This window comes from Peromyscus californicus, unplaced genomic scaffold, assembly GCF_007827085.1.
Source record: "Peromyscus californicus insignis strain IS unplaced genomic scaffold, ASM782708v3 Scaffold_11__1_contigs__length_118956290, whole genome shotgun sequence".
Lineage (NCBI taxonomy): Eukaryota > Metazoa > Chordata > Mammalia > Rodentia > Cricetidae > Peromyscus > Peromyscus californicus.
This window is the reverse complement of record NW_026294402.1, coordinates 22124755-22136880: the sequence shown is the minus strand read 5'-3', so window position 1 is coordinate 22136880 and position 12126 is coordinate 22124755. Positions and strand designations below refer to the sequence as shown.

At 48.5% G+C, this 12126-nt stretch overlaps 1 protein-coding gene and 1 long non-coding RNA gene across 7 annotated transcripts in view; one reads left to right on the top strand and one right to left on the bottom strand.

Annotated features, from left to right (window-relative positions):
* Positions 1 to 451, bottom strand: part of B3gat1 (beta-1,3-glucuronyltransferase 1) — a 29352-nt gene extending 28901 nt beyond the window's left edge. The window contains exon 1 of one of the 3 annotated variants that reach the window (XM_052755229.1): positions 160 to 451. In XM_052755229.1, coding sequence (XP_052611189.1) covers positions 160 to 317 — 158 coding nt within the window. In that variant the 5' untranslated portion in view covers positions 318 to 451. The remainder of the gene's footprint in view (positions 1 to 159) is intronic. The other 2 variants (XM_052755220.1, XM_052755248.1) reach the window with 2 other exon arrangements.
* Positions 452 to 1005: 554 nt separating this feature from the next.
* Positions 1006 to 12126, top strand: part of LOC128120917 (uncharacterized) — a 41425-nt gene continuing 30304 nt past the window's right edge. For all 4 annotated transcript variants that reach the window (XR_008222008.1, XR_008222006.1, XR_008222005.1 and 1 more), the window contains exon 1: positions 1006 to 1295. This is a non-coding gene — a long non-coding RNA (uncharacterized LOC128120917). The remainder of the gene's footprint in view (positions 1296 to 12126) is intronic.

Genomic DNA, 12126 nt, shown 5'->3' with positions numbered 1-12126 from the left:
CACACACACACACACACACACACACACACACACACACACACACACACACACACACCCGGCGCGTGCACGAGGGCGGACATGGCGTGGGTACTGATGGGGACGCATAAAGGGGCTCTGTGCACCGCGCGGCGGTAGGGGCGCGGGGCGCGGGACACTGACCTGCGGCGGCGAGTCCATATCGTCCCCGGCGCGGTCCATCGCGGGTGGCAGGTCCTATGCTTTGGCCCCAGCGCCCCAAGGCTGCTGGCCGTGCGAGGCGCGCGCTTCTCTCTCGGGGCGTTCTCTCCGGCTCCGTGCCCTCGGGGGGCCACTTTCATAGCCGCGGGCCCGCTCGTCCACAGCCCCGGCCGGCCCGCTGCCACCGCCCGGCTGCTTCTGGGCTCAGCCAGGCGGCGGCCGGAGCCCCGGAGCGCTCGGGAGGGCGCGGGCGGCCGAGGCGCCGGGCGGCGACAGGAGCCCCAAGAGGCGACGCGCGGGCCGGCCGGGCCGGGGTGGCGGGGGCGCGCGGCCGGAGCCCAGCAGAGCGGGCCAGCGCGTGGTGCCCTCGGCGCTGGCGGCGGCGGATGCGCGGTGCGGCCGCGGCTTGTGACAGCGCCTCCCGCCCCCGCCCCCCACGCGCCCCGCCCCCCGCGAGCGCGAGCTGCCGGCGGGGACCCGGAGCCACGAGCGGGTCCGTACCAACCTCGCGGGCTGAGGCGGGGGCCGACGCTGGACCCCTCCCCGAGCTTGGTATCACCTCCCCGCGTTCCCCCGCAGTGGCCCTCCGGTTGGGGCGGCTTGGGCTTCGGGTGCTGGAGCGGCTGCGGGTGGGGCCCAGGGCACCCCAGCTTTGGCTCGAAGGATGAGAGCGCGCCGCTCAGCCCGCAACCCCCCCCCCCCCAGCCCATCCGCCCCCATCCCTCCATCCTGGCTGCTCAGGCCCCTGGCTTGGCAGACTCTCTCAAAGGGCGATTGTTTCAAGGCTGGGATGGTGTGGGTGGGGGGTGGGGGGTGGCGCGGGGGACCGTTCTGCGGGGACTAAGACTCTGAGCTGGAGACCGAAGGAGGGTGCGGCCCCCAGCTTGGCTTCGGACAATCCGAAGTGGATACAAGGCTGATTGTGTGGGTTGGAGATGAGAGTCCCCGGGAGCCTGCCAGTGGGGCGGCCCCACCTGTGGGCACTGTTTCTTTCTTAAGGACATAGTCAAGCTGTTGAGTGTCACTCTCTCCTCTCCCGCCCCAACGTAATGCGCTGGACATTCTAACAAGGAGGCAGGAGGCACTGCCTAGTGCAGAGGAGCCAAGCCATGGCCAAGGTGGGTGGGCAGGCCATCCAGGAATTTCTCAGCACTGGGGGGCTGGGAGGCAGGTAGTGGTGTGTGTGTGTGTGTGTATGTGTGTGTGTGTGTGTGTGTGTGTGGGGGGGTGTTCGCACAGGGGGCCATGCAGCCATCCAGCGGGAGGTTTTCTAAAGCTTTTGTCCACTTGCCAGAGCCTAAGACACCATCCATGTACATTCCTGATGGTCCTCTCTGACACCTGTGAGGCAGGGCCTGCAGCTGTGTCCTCGTGAGAACTCCAAAAGGCCAGTTCCTGTTAACATCGGTGCTTTCTCCAGGCTCTGTCTCCTCCCTCCTTACCCCGAGGATCCACAGCTAGGCATTGCTGGATCAAAGTGTTCTTTGACGCTCGTCCCACCCCACCCCCCCCCCATCATCATTGCCCACAGGTCTTCACCATCCCCTCAGCCTGGTGCTCCTCTTGGGTGTGGGGACTCCAGAACCACTTTGGTTGTTCAAGATGCAGAGGTCCATGTCATCCCATAGATGATAGAAAATCATAATTATTGTCTCTAGAGAGAGACTTCCTCCAGACTCTTCTCCCCTTACTCCATGACAGGGAGCTCAGGCTATGCTGCTCCTCTACATCTCCCCGAGTTAACCATACCACTCACAATGACCCAGTGGCAGGGCAGATAAGGCCTGGGAGACTGGTTCTTACCAAAAGGGAAACTCATGCCCCCAGACAGGACCATTCATGTGTGGGGGTCATACCCACCTCCTCATCTCTCTCCCAGGACTGCGCCCAATCCCCAGGAGAGGAAGTTCCAGACAATGGTGGAGTAATGAACAGGTTGAAGGTACTAGCCAAGTGTCCTGGCCAGAGATCACCCTCTGAGCCCATCTCCTTAGTAATAAGACAGACTTTCCGTAAGCTGTCAAGCTCTTGTCTGGTCCCGCAAGGCTGTGGCCCACAAATGTCCTCTGGCTGTTCTGTGGGGTGGTTCCTCCTCTAGCTTGGAGTTCAACCAGATGAAACACAAATAGTTGCAAGTTTTCTCTCACCATTCTTGTGAGAATAACAGTGATAATAAAACCCCATTCTGGAGCCCTGTCTTGCAAGTTAGCCTCAGGCTCTGTTTATGGTGTTTTTTAAAGTATTAATTTATAAAGTCAACTTGAAACAATAATGTGATATTAAAGTTAGCATGAGAAGGCCCAGCGAAAAGACAACAGCTTGCCTTCATTTTGGCAGTATTCCACTGGTGTGGACCCACAGATACATATGTCTATGTACACACACAGTGGTGCACACAGATACACAAGTAAGCACAGAAAAATGAGTGCAAATACATGGTTTCTCATCTACCTCGTGTGCATGTGTGAGTGTGTGTACTGCCTGCACCCTCCTGCTCCCCCCAGGCCTTCACCAGGGGTCTCAGCTAGAGTTGCCACTTTCCTGTGCTCTTTGTGGAAAGGCAGCAGTGTTTCCATTCCACATCTGGATTTCCTGCATCCCCACAACTTGGTCCTTGCTCCAAACATCTGGAGCATCTCCTAGATCTCCCTGAATGGCTCATCTTTCCTTACTCCCCGTCTTCTGCAGGAAAGAGCCCCTCTTCTCAGAGGTCCCCAAAGCTCATCACCAGAATGTTTAGTATGCAAAGCTCGGGCCCTGTCTGCCTTCTGTTCATTGTGTAGTTAAGCAGGACAGCAGCCTCGCTCCATCCTCTGATTCTGGCCTAGTTCCCATAATCTGAATCCCCGAAAGGTCCCATAAAAGCATCAATCTGCAATGCAAACCCCCCCAAAATCTGGGACCAGATCACCTGTGCCCAAATTTCATATGAATAGTAATGAGTTTAGTCTTGTTGGTTCATTGTTCCCCTAGTGGTTTCTCTGCTTGGCTCTCTTTCATAGGAATCTTTGCTCTGCTCCACGCCTGTCACTGGTGGTGTCTTTTCAGGCCATTCTTTCCTTCTCAGCTAACTATGCAAGGGACTAAGACAACTGAGCTATGCCCTGGCCCCAGGCTGTAGCAGGCTTTCTTTTAGGTTACCAATGAGCTCCCAAATAAAGACACAGGGATTTCTCATTTCTTATGAATGCTCGGCTTTGTCTTATGCTTGTCCCACTAGCTCTTATAACTTAAATTGATGTGTTTCTCTTTATCTATATTTTGCCTCAGGGCTTTTCCCCTTCCTTTTGTTCTGTATGTCCTACTCTGGCTGGCCCTGGACATCTCCCTCTCTTTCTCCCTTGTTCTCTTCTATCTTGAGCCTCGATTCCTTCTCTTACTTATCCCCTCTGGCCTCAAGCCCACCTATCCCTCTTCTGCATAGCTATTGGCCATTCAGCTTTTAATTATTAGACCAATTAGGTGCCTTAGGCAGGCAAGGTGAAACAGCAACACATCTCTGTGTAATTAAACAAATGCAGCATAAACCAATGTAACACATCTTTGCCTCGTCAAAGTAGCACACTGCACAACACAAGGCCCTTGTTCTGCCTGCCTCTTTAGTCCCTCTTAGCTGTCTGGTGGCTGAGGCTCTGTTTTGAGGGAGTCTCCTGCTATCCCTTCTCTTGCATTGGGGCTCTTCAGGAGTAATTTCAGCCCTTAGAATGGACAGGCCCAGTGAGGTGTCCCTCATTCCCCAGTGCATGAGCTCACCTGTCATGGCCCAGGCAGGGACATATCAACATGTGCATGCCCACCAGGTGCATTCTCACCCAGAAGTACAGTGGAGAGAGGAAAGCAGTCCTTTCTCTGGACAGGTGCTTAGGGTTCCTGGGGATGGGTTATGTATGTCCTACTCTGGCTGGCCCTGGACATCTCCCTCTCTTTCTCCCTTGCAAAGTTTGGCAGAAAATTTCATAGGATATATGTCCTCAGAGGCTCTTTACTGATTGTGTGGATGTGCTATTTGAAGGTGGTTGAGTTCGTGGCTCTGAGAAAGGTGAGCACACCTTTCCACTCTTCCCTTTTATTAAGAGGCTTTTGGTCCTGATTTGGGAACTCAGATACCCTTATTTCTCCAAGGCAGACTGGAAGTGGTCATTTGATCACAAAGACTCTCAAGCTCCCTTCTTGTGCTCCATTCCTGCCTCCTCTGAACTCCATTCATTGCCATGGTGCAGCTGCACAGCTTTAGAATACTTGTGTAATTTACTGACTGCCCTTTGCATTTGGGAGCTGAGGGAGATGGGAGCAGAGCCCTGTGCCTTGGGAGAGACTCTCTCAGAGGCAAGTCTAGGACGTAGCTGTGTGCTCTGGGGGAAGTGAGAATAACCCGGGTTACCTATAACCTTCCTACCTGCTCCTCCAGAGTCTCCCTGGAACTCCTTCTAACATAGGCAGAGCTACTGCTCTCCCACAGCCTCTGATGAGTCTCAAATATGAGCTGCCCCTCCCCTGATCCCAGCTACACGTACCTGGGTTCTGGAAGGTTTGGTTTTTTTTTTTTTGGACAGGGTTTCTCTGTATAGTTTTGGTGCCTGTCCTGGATCTCTCTCTGTAGACCAGGCTGGCCTTAAACTCACAGAGATATGCCTGGCTCTGCCTCCTGGGTTCTGGGATTAAAGGTGTGCACCACCACAGCCCAGCCCTGGAGGTTTTTTTTTTATTAGATGTACATGCTTTCATTTGTTCCCCTAATTTCTATTGAGCTTCTGTCATATCTCAGTCCACAGAGTTAGAACAAGGATTGACAGCCACCAAACAGCTAACATTGATAAGGCCTTTTCATGGACCAGGCAAGAGTCTAAGTCTTCCTGTGCATTATCTGATTTCATGACATAAGGTGTTATTTATGAGGCACCATTTATGACAAGGCTCTATTATGATTTTCACTGTAGAGGTCAGCAATCTAGAGCATAGTGTTTAGGTAATTTAATCAAGGTCACCAGCTCAGCAGTGACAAAGTTGGCTTTGAATCAGGTGGTTGAGCTCCAGCACTCAGCTCTTCATCATCAGAGTACCTCAGGAGTTTGAGAGCTGCTGGGTGCCAAAGAGTCAGAGCACATACGGATGGAGAATGAGCTGTAGGAGGGAAATAACAGAGTCGAAGTTCAGAGAAGATGTTGGGACAAGGAAGGACTATTTAAGGAAGTCACGTCTGAGCTGAGACCTGCAGAGTGTAACACTGGGAATGGTGGTTGGGGCTGGCCAAGAGACTAGTAAGGCAAGACCACTGTTGGAAAAAGGAACCAATCAAGATTAGTAAAGCTGTAAAGCAGTGGGTAAGGAATCTGAGAAAGAGCGACACAGACAGACAGACAGACAGACAGACAGACACAGACAGAGAGACATACATACATACAGACACACACACACACAGAGAGAGACAGAGAGACAGAGAGAAAGAGAGAGAGACAGAGAGAGAGAGAGAGAGAGAGAGAGAGAGAGAGAGAGAGAGAGAGGGAGGGAGGGAGGGAGGGAGGGAGGGAGGGAGGGAGAGAGAGAGAGAGAGAGAGAGAGAGAGAGAGAGAGAGAGAGAGAGAGAGAGGAAGAGCCACGAATTGAGAAAGACAGTCTCTCTTTGGACTTTGACCATGACTGATATCCTGCACTGATGTCTTCCAGAGAAAAGCTGTTCAATAAATATGATGGATGTAGTTGTTTAATTTCCTGCCTAAATGCTCCTCCATAGCTGGGTGATGAGCAAACATCTTAGACATCTGGGTATTGGAAGAGCTTCTGCAGAAACAACTTGACACAACTTTGTTTTGGGACTTGGAAAATGTGGGAAAGGAGTAAGAAGACATCTCTCATGGGTTCTCTAGCTCCAGCATCGACTCATTCATCCATCCATCATCTATCTTTCCTTCCTGACTTCAAGGACTTCTTTAGCTATGAAATTTTCTAGGTGCTTGAATCACAGAAATGAAAGCCTGGTTTCTACTTCCAGGCCAATTGTTCTTTCAAGAACGAAGTTTCCACATCTCAATGTTCCCATCTGCCTTTCCTCTTGTGCCCCACCATTGAATTCCTCTGCACAAAGGAGGAGGCAGGCAGAGGGCAGGTTTTGGGGGCAGATGGAGATCGAGGAAGAGGCTGCTTCAGGAGGCAGAAATGGGAGAGGAACAGAGGCAAACAGTGGGAAGCTGTCTGAATTCTTAATGTTATCATATAGAGGTTTGGTATATAGTGAGCTTTGTGGATTTGGAGAAGGAGGAAGAGATGCCTTATAACAGATGCGAGTAAATTTCAGATGTCCAGGAATTAATGGTGATTAGGAGTAGTTTTTAAAAGAATCATTGTTCTGAAAGGCTTTAGAAACAACTCAGTACATTGGAAGGCAGTCTCTTCCCTCCATCTCAAGCTTCTTTGGGGCTGTGATTTCTCCTTATGGCTTTTACTGGAACCAAGAAGGTACAGAAGCTGGGGAGAGGGTGATCAAGAATTAGTACCCAGATGCCTCTTGGACAGACTGCCTATGGCCTGAAGTATGTGTGCTATAGGCTGTGCCACATAGGGGTGGGGGACTTGTCCCTGCTGCTTTCCGACAGCCACCAGTGGTAGGAACTCAAAAGCACTGAAGAGCATTCCTTTGTTGGCTTTGTGAGATGAGCCCCAGTCTGTCAGGATTTTCAGAGAATAAGAAGAGGAAATAGGGACTTACACACTCATGAGAAGGGCATTGCATGCTGAGACAGAGTTTGTTTTTCTGTGGACATCGGAGAGACATGATGGGGCAAGGCCACAGGAAATCTCTGGAACCTACTCTCAACAAATCATGTAGCAGGCAGGCCTTCACTGAGATCCCAAAGCTTACAGTCCTTGGTGGGCTGTCTGGACAATTTACCCATAAGCCTCTGGTCTGCATCCATGCTGAGCACTGGAAAAACTGTATTTTATCCTCTGGTTTCTTCCTGCCTGAAAGCACACTGAAATCTCTGTGGGGAGCTGGTGATCTGTCCTCACACAGCCCAGTGAGGGATAAAGGGTTCACAGAGTTAGGGAGAGCTTTAATCAGGACTCTTGGGTTTGAGCACACATCTGACAGTTTTAATTCTCCAGCTCTGTTTCCTGAAAATGGATGGTCATTTTGAGCTTTCTGGTCTCTAATCCCCCATTCAGAAAAGCAAACACCCTAAATCCTCAATAATGTAGGTTTTACAGTCTTACATACATATCTGTGTTTCAGCACCAAGGCCAGCACCACTCAAAGGCAGCATATGTTCCTCACATCACGACTCAAGCAGAGTCCAGGCTCTGGGGACCCAACTTGTGCTTGGCAGGAGGACATCACATTGTGGAAGCCAGGCTGACATTACATGAAGTCTTTTCTGGACATGGTAGTTGTCCATCTTTGAAAAACGATAGTCTCTTTTTTGTAAGTAGAAACAGAGTATTCAGGGAATGTCAGGATAAAGCTAAACAACCTATCAAGGATAACAAATCAATTTTACTGTGCATGCCAATTCTGTAAATTTGTTGTGAATGTATGAAATGCTGTGAAATGTTCTGAAGTCACACATGGGCCAAACAGGACAGAACAGCATGACTACTTAGTGATGTTTGCTTTGATTGGGTAGTTGGGATGTTAGGGTAATTGTGTGTGTGTGTGTGTGTGTGTGTGTGTGTGTGTGTGTGTGTGTGTGTGTGTGTGTGTGAGAGAGAGAGAGAGAGTGAGAGTGAGAGAGAGAGAGAGAGAGAGGCAGAGACAGAGAGAGGCAGAGACTGAGAGACAGAGAGACAGAGAGAAAGACACACACACATATATTATATATATATATATATATATATATATATATATATATATATATATATATATATATATATATATATATATAGAGAGAGAGAGAGAGAGAATGGTGTGTAGCCATTTCTAGTAACTAGGTGATATTATCTAAATGTCTTAGATCCATTTGGTTTTGAGGATTGCATGTCCTTCTCATTCAACAGTGTTTCATTTTTTGTTCTCTCATTTAATCAACATTTGCTGAGTGCTTTTTAGGCTCTTGCTACCAGGCATTACATTACATTCTATTTACCCTCAGCCCTAGCTTAGAGTCTACAACTAAAGGGATACAAATGGATACAACTATGGAATCAAGACTGCTTAGAAGGCTTGGTGACATGTTCTCAGGGCATAGAAGGCAGGATGAGTTCTGGGCCAGTGGGTTACTCAGATCAAGTTATGGTCATTTCTGTAAATGGGCAGCCTGTGGAAATCCTGAACGAGGATTTCTCAGGGCAAAGTACTGATATCTACAGCAAGGCCTCCACTGTGGGGCACAAGCATTCTGATAAAGCAGTGCATCACTTTTGCCTATTATTTCAGCATATGTGATTACAAAGTCCACATCTATGTCTACCTTGGTTTTGAACAACAGAGCTCCATGGGTGCCATAGAGGAAGGTCCAGCAAGTCCTAAGCTGGAAATCACCATTTGATCTTCAAATGCTGTTCTAGGGGTGGCAAGGGGGACTGGGATGTCTGCATTCTGGACTGAGGCTTGAGGTACAAGAATGGGGGTACCCTTACATGTGAGCATGCAGGAAGACCAAAGTTCAAGAAACTCATCATGAGTTAACTCCAGATGTTTCTAAACAGTTCTTTCCTATAGGTTGTGGCCATAACAGCTACAACAAATCTTTCTAATGCCCATTCTTCTTATTCTCTGGTACACTGCTCATATCTTTGTAGATCTTCATGTTATTTATTTGTGAACAATAAGGCAAAGTAGATAATTTGTAATTGGGTACACTAAGGTCCAGGGAGGAAAGGAAGCTACCAAGCTATGTGCCACAACATGACCTTCAGTAGGCACCAACCCCAGCAGGCTTGGAAAGCCAGGGCACATCCAGGGTCAGGAGCCTTTAGTGGCTGAGCTGAAACACTACCATTTGTCATAGTGGTAAGCAGCAAATCTCCCAGCCTCGTTTGAAGATCCCACAATTAAACAGGCAGAGAAATGTATTTCATAAAATATGCATATTGTTTCCTTCCAACAACAGCATTTTAATCTCTCTTAGCTCATAGCCCAAATGAGCAGTGGGAGGAACGATCTTTCACTGCACACTAAAATTGGTTGTCAGCCAGCGCTGTCTTCTGGGGTGAATGCCGATCATGGTTACCGTCACCATCATCACCACTCCACTATTATCATCCCCATCATTTCTTTTTACAGTTGGTGTATAAGTTCACAAGAGTTCTACAGAAGTGCAGACTATGTCTTGCTTTTTCACCCAGTAAAATGTTTGGCACATGCCCAGTGAGTGTCTGATGTGAATATTTTTAAATGGATAAATGAATGAGGTTCAACATAAATCACATTGTTTGCTCTTAAGTGTGACCCCATGAAATGAGCTTCTGTGTGTTACCACATCCTCATCAAATCTAATGCAACAGATGCACAGGACATTGTCTTGAAATAGACCTTGTGTTGTGGCCTGACCTCATGGAGATATATTATGCTTGGGTCAAGTTCCCCTTCCCCATAAGCATCTGATCACCAGGCTCTCTGCCTCAGTTTCCCTCTTGGCTCTGGCTTGCATCCATTCCCACACCCATTTAGCTCCTGTGCCTTGACAGATGAGCTCATTCCCATGGATAATGGCTCCTTGTCAGCACTAGAGCCTGGGGAACAAATTTTTCATTATTGGACAAAGCTGACATGCAAGAACAATTGGACTAAATTGATTGTATTTTCCAAATCATCACCCAGCTTCTAATTCTATCTGTGAGATGGACTAATTTGAACTAGAATTAGCTTCTAAATTGAGAATCCAAGCCCTTGACCAGGAGGGGAGAAAGGGTCCTTGTGTCATCCAGCAAGGAATAAGTCTACAGACCTCCCAGAATTACACATTCAGGGTAGACCTGGTCACACTGTCTGTTTGCTCTGCCTCCATCTTCCATCTCCTCCACACTTAGTTGAGCCAGCCCAGAACCAGCTCAGATCAGCAGTGGCACCGATTCTGGGTCTATTGTCACCCCACATGCAACCACAGCAATGGATGGCAGTAGTCTAAAAGAAGCCTCCTGCCCCAGAAGCAACCACTTGTTGTTTCTAAACTCCTATGGATTCTTCATCCTTCATCTCAGAGACAAACTGGTCCTACTTCTGTTTCAACCCAATGGCAGAGGTCCCATGGCCTTCCACCTTCCCATTTCATCTCCAGTCTGCTCCCTACAGAAGAAAGCCCTTCTTAGTCAAACTGAAACCTGCCTCCCTTGGGGACTTGGGGATTTGTCATCTCAAACAGTGCTCCTCAGACTTAAAATACCCAGGAAATCTTCTGACTAGTATATGATTAAAGTGTAGATTCTGATTGAGGAGTCCCAAGGTACTGCCTTTCAAAGTGATGAGGATGTTTCTGGCCCACGAATGTCCCTCGGAGTAATAGCAAGACCTCTCAAGCACTGGCCAGCTGTGTGTGAAGGTGGGATAGTGCTCACCTTTAGATAGGATAGTGCTCATGTTTACATGGGATGGTGCTCACCTTTAGATTTTTCTTCACCAGGATCAAAGATATGCATTCTGTTAAGTGCAGAGAAGACAGGTTTTAGAAGTTCACAGAAAGTCAAGTCTAGATGGAATCTTCTCCTCCAAAGGAGTCTTGTCTAATTTTGTTCATTTTATAAAAGAGGCAACCGATGTCCACAAAAGTCAGAAGAACCACTTACAGAGACAAAGCAAGCAGAACCTAGAACTAGATGTGGGCAGCTAAGTTTCTCTTCTCTGAAACTTTACTGTTTGCGGAGGAGGAGGAGGAAAAGGAGGAGGAGGAGGAGGAAGAGGAGATAGGATGACGATAAAATGTGGTGTACAGCTGCTGTAGGAGATAGTAGCACAGAGATGTGACATTCCTAGCCTTGTTCCTGAAGGTTAAGAATGGCTGGGGTTTGTAGCTCCTGCCAGGGCATAAGGGTTGGAGCTGTACAGTTGTGTGCAAAGAAGAAGGCAACTGTCAGGGAAAATACACAGTGGAGACATATGGAAACAGGCCACTAGAACCTTCTATGGAAGAGAAAGAGATAATAAAGGTGGAGGGAGGAAGGAATTGGATCCCTTCAGACATTTCAGAGAAAATAGGCATCTGTAGTCCCATTCCTGCAGTCCTTAGCCCTCATCCTCATAGGATATTTAGGCCTCTGCATAGCATCTGCTCTTTGCATAGATGCTTTCTCATTTCCATGCAGTAAGCATCTCAGGGCCAGGAGCAAGATCTGCACAGTTATGTCCAAGCACCTATCCCAAGTCCTTGCATATAGTAGATACTTAATGCATATTTGTTGCATGCCTAAATACTGAATAAATATTTAGAAGTAGGATGTCAAAATGCAGGACTGTACATCCTAATAAAGAAAATCTGGTTACTATAGACAGAAGTACAGATTTTGCTGTCTGGTAATTGAGCTGAATGACTTTGGCTGCACACAGTGAAGGAAGTTATATAATGAAGGCAACTCCTAGTTTGTGGATTAAGGAAGGAGGTAGATGTACAGGGTACATTTCTTAGGAAAAACTAAGAGTTTTGTCTTGGGCATTAAGTTTGAGATATATATTAGATATTTCAAGAGAGATGCTAACAGTTGGATGTGACTGGTCTTCTTGGGTCCAGAGAAGCTTTAGAAGGCTGCAGAGGTAGGTCTCTCTCTCACTCTTATACTGGGAGGGGTAGAAGCAGGGTGATTTCCTCTTGAGCATCTATAGAGGGAAGACAGCTTACCATGCTCTTGGAAACTGAGAAGCTTTGAAGGCTCACAGGTATGCTGTGGAGAATGAAAACACAATAAGGCAACTATCAAGAGGGAGGCGTAGCCAGAGCACCCAGCCAGGCTGCTTCAGGCTGTAGGGCAAACCTCGGAGCTATGGGAATTATAAAACTAAAGACTGGGGGAAGAGGCAGCCACAGT